At 35.2% G+C, this 10,616-nt stretch overlaps 1 protein-coding gene across 2 annotated transcripts; it reads left to right on the top strand.

Annotated features, from left to right (window-relative positions):
- The first annotated feature begins 2,600 nt into the window (after positions 1 to 2,600).
- LOC129757269 (uncharacterized) lies at positions 2,601 to 9,806 on the top strand. 2 transcript variants are annotated; one of them, XM_055754431.1, is made up of 4 exons: positions 2,601 to 2,671; positions 2,739 to 2,912; positions 9,338 to 9,398; positions 9,522 to 9,806. In XM_055754431.1, the coding sequence occupies exons 2-4, from the start codon at positions 2,859 to 2,861 to the stop codon at positions 9,800 to 9,802; spliced, it is 396 nt and encodes a 131-aa protein (XP_055610406.1). In that variant the 5' UTR covers positions 2,601 to 2,671; positions 2,739 to 2,858; the 3' UTR covers positions 9,803 to 9,806. The 2 variants fall into 2 exon arrangements, 1 of the variants encoding a protein (XP_055610406.1); XR_008739662.1 differs by lacking the exons at positions 2,601 to 2,671; positions 2,739 to 2,912 and adding an exon at positions 6,207 to 6,440.
- The last annotated feature ends 810 nt before the right edge of the window (positions 9,807 to 10,616 follow it).

The raw sequence follows: 10,616 nt of genomic DNA, 5'->3' as shown, positions 1-10,616 counted from the left end.
ACCATTCCGATGTTGCGCGAAAAAAATACGGCTGTTCGGTTATCGGATGTGGTTTTTTGGATTCCAGCTTCAATAAAACAGTGTCTCATGCAGTGTCCCATTTAAAACACGGAGAACCGGTGTGTTGTCCATGTGCATGCCAACGATCGAAACCTTTCGTAACTGTGAATAGCTTCCGGATCCATAATACATATTTTCATAGAACAAATCGTTCTCACAAATTGAACTCAAATACTGAACCAGGATTTACTTTAAATGTTGCTGCAGAATCACAAGCAATCGGCGAGGAATTTGTTTTAAACAATGTACCAGAGTTTGAAGAAACTAAATGGTTTAGATTAGAAAAGGTAGTATCAACAATTTTCGGGAACCTACTGCTAAAATTGATATCTCAAAACCATGTAACTGAATCATCGATCCAGGAAATTGTTGTAGCTCTTCGGGAAGTTTTTGAAATACAGCAACAAGTTTTTGAGCTTAAGGTTACCGACACTTGTGAACAATTGAAGCTCAACGAAATTGCAAAGCAAAAAATTAAATATTTTTGTCGAGATGAAATAATGGAGCGTTTGTTTGGTCCAAAAGGGATTTTTCGTTCCGCCCATATGCGGAAAAAGTTTTTTACTGAAAATTTTTCTTATGTGTCGCCTGAACTTATAAGACTTCAAAAAAACAATTACCATCTGGACTCATTTTACTATTATGTTCCAATACTGGATACCTTGAAAACAATTTTAAAAGATGATAATATCTACAACGCAGTTTTCAAAGAAAAGCCCTCTTCGTCAGGGTTTTTGAAAAATTATACTGATGGTGAAAAATTTAGAAAAAGTAATTTTTTCACAACAAAAACTTTGAATATTTTTCTGTACCAGGATGCGGTAGAAGCGGTAGTGAACCCTTTAGGGAATGCTGTCAAACGCCATAAATTGCTTGCAGTGTATATGGTTCTAGGCAACCTCGATCCTCACTTACGGAGTCTGACGGAAAATATCCACCTTGCATTGCTTTGTAAGAATACCGACTTTGCTCAATATGGCCCAAACACAATTTTACGAGTTTTGGTTGAAGATCTTAAAAGGTTAGAAAGCGAAGGAATAGAAATTGATCGAAAGACACATTTAGAGAGAATATTTGGATCCGTATTTGTGACCATGGGCGATAATTTGGGAGCTCATCAAATCGCAGGATTGTCCGAGAATTTTTCGAGAGGTGAATGTTTTTGTTCCTACTGCTATTTTACACAAAACGATCTTCGTGATAACTTTTTGGAATCAAAACCTTTACGCGATCCAATATCTCACATGAGCGACCTAGGAATGATAGCTGACAATAACTTAACTTCGTATAGAGGAGTTAAAAGGAAAACCATATTGAACGAGCTACAATATTTCAACTTTTTCGATTTTGGAATAGCGCCGTGTGTAGCTCACGATATTTTCGAAGGCTGGGCTAACTTTGACATATATTTAATTTTCAATCATCTTATTAAATCAAAAATTATGACTACTACACTGCCTCTATTCGCATAACAGTCCCATATTGTTAGCGTTTCCTATCCATATGGGACTGTTATGCGAATAGGGGCAGTACATTTCTAAAAGGAAAAATAAACATCTTATGCAAAAAACTGAAACTAAATACCAAAATAACAATCGATTTCTCTAGGAAATCAAGATCAATAAGAGCAAAAGCTTGTGAAATTTGGGATATTATTCATATTCTACCATTTTTGTTAAACTCGTTACCAGTAGATTACAATAATGATGCAATTCAGCTACTTATGCTTATCAAGGAAATTGTTGATATTTCTACATCACCCATAATAGCTATTGAACATATCTACTTGCTGAAATCACTTATTGAGGAGTACCTAAGTTTACGCAGAAGCGTAATAGATGCTCCTTTAAGGCCGAAGCATCATTTTACCACCCACTATCCGCGAATAATCTTAGCCCTTGGGCCGTTAAAAGCATATTGCACGTTATCTTGCGAAAGGAAACATTGCTTTTTTAAAAGAGCCCTGCGAGCAACTCTTAATTACAAGAACGTGTTGAAAATTTGTACAGAAAAACACCAATACTATCAAGGTTTACTAAATACTCAAAACACAAGATTCCAAAATAATATGATGATCCAGAAGTACTCGGAAAATTTTGAAAATCTACATGAACACGAAATGAAACACTTGGTAGAGCTAGGATTCATTACAAATAACGATGCTATATTTGCTGAAGAACTATTCTACGAAGGATATTGTTATGCAAAAAAAAATTATTTATTTCTGGAACATGATCGCAACTGTGAAATTTTTTATGTAGCTCGTATACAACTGCTGGTAATATTGAAGGAATCCAAACAACTATATGTTTTTGCCGATAAAATCTCCGTTCAGAATGTCAGAGAGAAACAATTGATGATCATTAGCAACGACTTGACGGAACCAACAAAATTGTACATGAATATACAGAGCTTCATCGATAAAACACCTATAACCTCATACATCCACAATAGAGTTGAATATCTTTTCATCAAGCATACACTTCCTCCTCTCCAACATTGAGTTTCATTAAAATGGATGATATATTTGTATTCAAAATATGCGATTGGACCCGTTCCGTTTCTTGCATGGTTGCTGCGATACCAACAATCAACAGCTTGCTCGAACAAGGTAATTTTATTATTATTTTCTTAACGTTTGATTTGTACTCTGTTAATTATTCCATTTTTTCCTTTAGCATCAATAGCGCTCAATAAATCTACCATAAAGCTGGTGTTAGAGAGCAACGGATTTGCTATTTCAACGGATATAACTCTTCGTGCTCTTAAAAATGAGCTTTTTATGGTACTAGATATGGATGAAATTTGGACACAGCCCAACCCCACCATCTCCATCAATGACAACAGCGTGGGTAAGTTTATATTATATGAATTTATTTCCCCTTTTTGCGTACGAGTCCCATGTGCATCATTTTAAACTTATCGGTGGAAAACGCTTTATTATATTCAAAATGATGTATACAATTTTTTTTTTCTTTGAAGTTTGTTCTGAGCATTTGGAAAATAGATTGGACTCGTTTGAAAAATATTCGCACTTTAAAATTCGTTAGAAAAGTAATTACTTCCCGTATTTCCACCAGCGCTGAAAACTTTTGCACAGAGCACTGATTAACGTAGATTTTTTCTTAAAAGTAATGAATATTCGCTTATTAGAAGTGTAACTTCACTGTAAATTCTAGTAACAATAAATGTAATCTTTATCAAAAGTATTCTTCAAGATGTTTTCTAACGGAAAATGAGTTTTATCAACAAAAGATGTATAAAATAGTTTCTATGATTACAAATTTCAAACATTTCTAGTTTTTTCTCGTTTTCCAGTATTTACACATGGGGCTCATGTTCCAATAGAGAAAGATTAAGTAAAACATCTTGGCAATAAGAAATTCAAGTAAGAAAATTTACTGTTCAGCTCATCTATTCTGGAGTAATTGACGATTGGTTTCAAACAAAAACTATTTACATAAGCTCATTAATTTAATTTTCCAATTTAAAAAACATCTTAGATTTGAATTTGGATCATTTAGAAAGATATCAACTTAAAATAACTATCGAAAATTGAACGAAATAATTTCTTTGAGAAGTTCACTTCAATTTAAAAACCAAACGTACCTTAATGATAAAATTTTATAGTATAATTTGAGTCTCCAGCAGTGTATGGAACCAGGCTGGCGACCCCTCCACAAATTTCATCTGAGCTTCTTCATTTCATTCACTTCGCGTTGTTGACAGCAGGTACCCTCGAAATTCCAGACCTCTGAATGCTGGGTAACCATCGTCTTGGCTGATGTTTTTCCAACGATCCATCCGCAAATCACTTCACCCGAGTGCTCGAGGAATCACGTCAAGTGCTTGTGGATTATGAGCAACTTCTTGTAGTCCTTCTTCCAAGATTCCTTGTTAGCTGCTTGCTAATTATCGCCTTACAACACAACGATCGCAATAAGCACAGAAGAAATATTGAAGACTGAGCCGCCAAATATTTTGCAGTTTGTTTTGATATGTATATTCTTCTATCTGACAAATTCTCGCGTAATATTTCATAAGAGCGAAACTATCAAGTTATTCAAAAAGAAAAAAACGCGTTTGTGGGTTTGGAACATCTAATCAAATCCAATTGTAAAAAAACATATTTTGTTAAAGAAACATTTTTTGTTATATTTTGTTTTCGTTCCCAAATTCGGCTGGAAGTTGCGCCCAATTTATCAACAGAAAGTTTTACTCAATTGAATTTTATCAACTATTTGAAAGCTTTAAGTGATTTGAATATGAAACTTAAACCGAAACCGCGTATATCCAGAATGACTATTGACTCGATTCATTTACATTCGGCAGTTTCGCCTTTTTGGAAATGTTACGCTTGAGTTCTCTTTTGTGCGGCCAGGGATGCCAGGTGTGTTAATATCAATTTTTGATAAGGAATTTTTCGAAATGACCTAAATGTTTTATGTTGGTTTCAATTATTATAGATTCCAAATATTTTTAGATTTACGAAAAATTTACGTTGTAAATCGCTCTTATGACTTTCGTTAAACGATAGTTTAAATTGGGGAACCTACTATTAACATAGATCTCTTAGAGCAAACGCACCAATAAGTGAGTATACGCGGCCCGGTTTTGCTCATTTCAGCGGACCGGTTTTGGGATACAAACTCTTTCGCGCACCGGGTGGTAGCATAATTATTTTTAAATTTAGCATTGCACTGAGAAAACTTTTGAAGAAAATCTTAATCTTAAATTAATACGGACCGAGTAAATTTTCGGAGTCGTCCACCAAACGGCTCTTCTTAGTTACATGATCATTTTTTGTCATAAAATACGATGCTTCGAGTTTGTTTATCTGAAATTGAGTGAGAAAGGAAAAAATGTTATCAAAATTTATAGATAGAAAAAAGTCATAAACAATATAAAATACAAAATAAATAACTCACCATCAGAACCAGCAATTGCACTTTCTCGTTCAATTCCTGGATAAACCCGAAAAATGTAACGAAATTGCGAATTCAACTGGTTATTCAAAAAAAAAAATCCATCCACAATTTTAATCTCATACGATTTTTTTCTTAAAATGAATATCAACAAACATCCACGCGACGTCGTTTGTTTAATTCTGCTTAAATCTTCAACTCCTTTTTCTATCCAACGTGCTGACTGAAATAGTTGCTGCTCCGAAAAACTGGGCCCCATTAGTTCCAAACTTATTGAGAGACCTCGTTTCGAAAGCCGAATTCGGTAGGGACAGTAATGGAATGCCACCCATACGGTTGGATACAAAAATCCTGCATAGCACACTGGTCTCGATTATTATTACTCCGAGAAAAATCCTCGAAGCTTCACTCAAGGTTGTGGGAGTCAGTAAAATGTTGTCCACGTTTATTCAGTCTGTGAGCCTAAATCGGCTAAGACGGTGTATGTCTTTTAAAAAAAAATTCAGAAAGCAATCGTCGAACTTGAAGGGCTTTTCGGAAATATTTCATGGAATTAGTTTTTGCGCAATTAAAAAAGTTTCCGCTTTCCGTTCGTTTGTTTAATTCTGCTTAAAACGGTAGAATTTTTTCAGTGCATGTTTGATCTCGCCCCTTTCTAGTGAGCAAATTTGGTGATTTTGTCGGTCCCGACGGCAACGGCCCTATTTTGCTCACCTTCATACTAACCCCCGGTGCGGTATGGAAGTGATTAAACTCGTGAGCATTTTCACTATACTCGCGATTGCTGCGGATGCCCTTAGAATCAAGATAGTTGGTGCTATGGTGTTCGGGTTATTTTCGAGTTGATAACTATATAACAAACAATGTTTCCTACCACGTACCATGCCGATCTTATTTTGAAAAAAAAAAAAAAAAGTTTAATGATTGATTGGTCATACCAAAGAATACAAGCCAGATTTTAGTCTAATCTGCCACTTACATATAAAATCTGATACATTAATATTGATTTTATCTGTCAATTTTGAAACTCTGTAAAATCTGGGCACTCTCAGCAAAAATCTGGGCAAAATCTGTGTCTGACCAATATCTGGACTAACGGTCAAAAGTCTTGGTTTTACAGACAAATCTGGGCACCTGGCAACCCAGGGTGGAACGTAAAAGGAACAAAAACAAAATAAAGGTCTTGTGAAAAACAGCAGCAGTTCGTGGATCAATGTGGAATTGAAATTAAGGGAGTATCGTAGAAGGATTTCAAAACTGGGCTATGAAGCGTTTTAAAAGTGATAATTAAATGATTATAATCATTGGAACTCTATGATTCTCCAAGAAATTGTTGCGGATCGGAAAACGGAATAGTCGGAAAGCTGTAAATAGCTCATTTGACTGTCGATGGATGTTTTCTGAACTATTTGGGAAAAATACACTGTATCAAAAACTTTGCTCGCCCTATATTTGGTGAGTGAGATCATTATATTGTTTTTTTATTCTATTTGATCCTTCATCATTGTTAGTGCTTTTAAAATTATCAGCTGATACATCGGCTCTATTCAGCGTATTTATGGCTCAGCGTTGAACTGCTTCTGGAATCAACAGACGAAATCGTCTCCCAACACCACTATCGCTTCAAATATTTGTTTTTTATATGAACATAAGGGTGGTCTTCAAGGGCCGAAACTGTTCCTTGGCATACCAGGAGGATCCATGCCAAGTTTCTAGATAGTAATATTTTAAATTCACACAGCCCCGAAAATGATACTTTTACTACAAAAAAGTATAGAGGGTAGCAAGTAAGGCTGTCAATCTCAAAGTTGAGCGTTAAAAATTTCCTTTTCAAAATTGAAGGTAAACATGAGGCTTTCCGGTATTGATATAGCTTATTCTTGAAATTGACATACCGCTCTTCAACCAAATTAGTAAAACATTCGAATCATGTGCATGAATGTGCCAAATAAGTAGATTTTGCTTGCAAGAATAAGTTATTTAAAATTGCTTAACTAAATTAGATGAAATCAGCACCAACACGTGAAAAGGGTCTATGTTCATTTATGACATTTCGAGAAAAACGCGTTTGAAAATTTTGCAATGTTTTTTAAATCGCTAATTAAATTTCACGAGGAATCTTGCAAGTCTATATGGTCAAAACGATGCGTAGGATCATTCTAAATATGTGTTTATCGATACCACGGTGTTATCATGAAAAAATAGCTCGCAATTGTTTATAGACCCTAGCTGGAGTATGAAATTCATCTAAATATTTAATACACCCTTTGCTTTGTACTGTACATCTCATATGTGTGAGCGAGATGGAGATAAAATTTCCCCTATTTTTTGAAAAAAGCTTATGGTTCTCGCTATAGGAGTGAGTGAATTGCTTTCGGCATTCTTCCCCTTTTAATGTTTTGCATCTAGACCGTTTGATTTGTTTTGCATTATAAATCTTACGAAAACTGGAAAACTAAAAACGGTTTTTGTGTTAAGTAGAGCTTATATTGGGCTATTTGAATCCACTAAAAATGGGTTTTGTTTACTTTGTCTTTTACACCCTTTTTACATGTTGGTGCTGAAATGACGTGTAGAGTGTGCTCGCAAGCCAAAGAAATATTTCAGCCCCCATGGTTTTCATAACGGAGCAAAATCCTGGCTCACTCTCGCTCACACTTGTTCTCAACACTGGACAAATTTAAGTTAAGGTTGTCGCCGGTTGTTTTCAGTGGCCAACCAATGTAAAACTGGTGGCGCACTTAACAGGAATTTCAATTAAGGATTTTGGCCTGTCTTGAATATACATTTCTTCATCAATAATCCAAATTTTGCGCACACTACCTGGGCACTTGGATAGTTATGCAAGAATTGGAGTACTTTGAAAAAAGAAAATCTTCGTTAACAAATATTTTTTTTCTTTCCTTATCTTTTAGCTAACGTCGTTCATCCAAAAATCAATGTGAACCCAAATCAATTTTATGCATCAGAACCGTTAGTTGACAATCAACAAAATAATAGAGGTACGGGAACAATTGAAATCACCGAAGCTAATTTTGAAGAAGACACATCACATGAAATCACCTTTGAAATCGACAATGCAGAGAATTTCTCGGAAGATTCTCAACTGACCGTTCAGAGTGCTGTCAACGGAGAAGTTTTGCCATCTAGTTTAGCTAAAGTTTCTGAATTCAAAAACCGTGGAACCAATCATTCAGTAGACTCTTTCATGTTAAGTAAAAAGAAGCATGCTGAGTCCGATTTCAAGTTCCGAAATTTTAAAATCAACTGGAATGAAATGAACTCAACACTCAAAAATCATCTTCTTGAAATGGAAACGTTCCGGAAAGAATTTCCTTCTACAGTTATGCCTCATAGTCTAAGGATGACAAAATTTCTTTGGTGTTCTCTAATCAATCCGATAGTGGAACAAGTGCGAGCAATTGATGTTCACGCTACTGCAAGTATCATGGAGGATATTTCCAAGGAAATCATAAGAGCATACCCAAGCCTCGATCTAAGTGATGACGATGGATTTGGTGCTGGACAAGGATGGATACACATCAAAAGAAAACTCATAACCCGCAGCTCTTATCGCAAACGTATTCGGGAATCAAACCAATCAACAATTCCAACAAAACAAAGCTGCAAAAACCGTCACGTTAAGGCAGGAACTACCGAAGCGTACTGGAAACTAACATCCAAGGAATGTTCTCCGAGTTTGATGAGCGTTCTTCAACAGGACAACAATTGTAGCTTAACTGACGAGTTTCTCAAGGTTTCTCAGCCATATGTACGGTATATTTTTGACACCAGTACAAACCTCAACTTGACTCTAAATGAGCTTCCGGTTCTAAGAAGACGTAAACTCCTAACGTTCCATTTCAAAGAATCCACGGGAGTAGATCCTGAATGTCTTCAGATGTATTTTAACAGCAAGAAAATGAAAATTATTGAGTTCTCTGAAACTCAGCGGAAATATCAACTTGAAGAAAATGCATCAGATATGAACGTTTTCAAATTCTTTGCTCAATTTCTTGGAGAGGATTTCAATCAACTTGTTATTCAAAATCCGGTAAGATTTTTTTAATACTTTTCAATCAAATGTTTTTTCCGACATTTTTTTTATTGATTATTCAACCACAAATAATTGTGGGATTAAAAAAATTAAAAAATTTTTTTTTCACTCTAAGTCATTTTGACATAATGTTGTACATTATGAACAGGCCTTTAAATTTATCAGATTAAACAAGATTTTAAATTTCCAATCAGAATAATATTTATCGAAAAGAAAAAAAATCAAACTTTGGATTTGGAAACTTCTAACAAAAAGTTGAACATTTGAAATAAGGTCTGAATTTATATTTTTTCAGATTGGAACTCCATTGAATAATGTGATTATCCCCTCATCAGGACCTTTGCTGATGGCGTTTGGTACGTATATACATAACATTTAAATTTGATTTAAATGTTAAAAAATTGTTAAAATTATCAAACAATGCAACACAACTAGCACTTCAATTTAAAATACACTAATTTGTCTTGTTATTCTTTCAGATCTGGACGATAGCCAAATGTATTACGTGTTTGCCAATCAGGCTAGATTAACAGAGGGCACGAATGATGCCAAACAAGCCATATGTGATTTAGTCATGGTTCATTATGTACATAACTTCATGTACATGAAGGAAGGTTCAAAGTTTATGGAATTCATACAGCAATACTTTTTTAAAATTATTCCACAAAGTGGCTCAAAAAGTCAAGCGGTTCGCGTTCTAAAGCAACAGCGCTTAGTAAAGAGACTGATCGACAATTTAACCGACCACATGACACGCTAATGTAGATCCGAATGATTATTTCTCTACAAGTTCAAATTGATAAATTTTCTAATTTTTTATAATAATTTTCAATAATAAATGAAATTGTTTTTAATTTTAATACAAAGCGTTTTCAATTCGAATTGATATCCTATCTAAGTTAACCACAAAAAAATGGAGTAAAAATTTTCCTTATTCGAGAATATAAAAAAAAATCAATAAAAACAAAAAGAAACTACACCAAGGTCTTATTTTACACTGCTATACGTACCGAGTAAAAAAACCATGCAAAAAAACAAAACCGTGTTAATTCCCGAAAACCGTGTAAAAAAATCCTTAAGTCTCAGGTCTCATGTCCCACCTCTCAGGTTTAATGTCTCATGTCTCAGGTCTCATGTCTCAGGTCTCATTTCTCATGTCTCATGTCTAATGTCTCAGGTCTTAGGTATCATGCCTCATGTCTCAGGTCTAATGTCTCAGGTCTCAGGTCTTATGTCTCATTTTTCAGGTCTCAGGCCTCATGTCTCATATCTCAGGTCTAAAGTCTCATGTCTCAGGTCTCATGTCTCAGGTCTAATGTCTCAAGTATCAGGTCTCATGTCCCAGGTCTCAGGCTTCATGTCTCATATCTCAGGTCTCATGTCTCAGGTCTCATATTTGAGGTCTCAGATCGAATGTCTCATGTCTCATGTCTCGTGTCTGAGATCTGAGGTCTCATATTTCAGGTCTCAAGTCTCAGGTCTGATGTCTCAAGTCTCAGGTCTCAGGTCTCATATTTCAGGTCTCAAGTATCAGGTCGCATGTATCAGGTCTAATGTCTCAGGTCAAATGTCTC

Source organism: Uranotaenia lowii, chromosome 3, assembly GCF_029784155.1.
Source record: "Uranotaenia lowii strain MFRU-FL chromosome 3, ASM2978415v1, whole genome shotgun sequence".
NCBI classification, from domain to species: Eukaryota; Metazoa; Arthropoda; class Insecta; order Diptera; family Culicidae; genus Uranotaenia; species Uranotaenia lowii.
The sequence above is the reverse complement of the archived record's forward strand: the minus strand, read 5'-3'. Positions and strand labels throughout refer to the sequence as shown.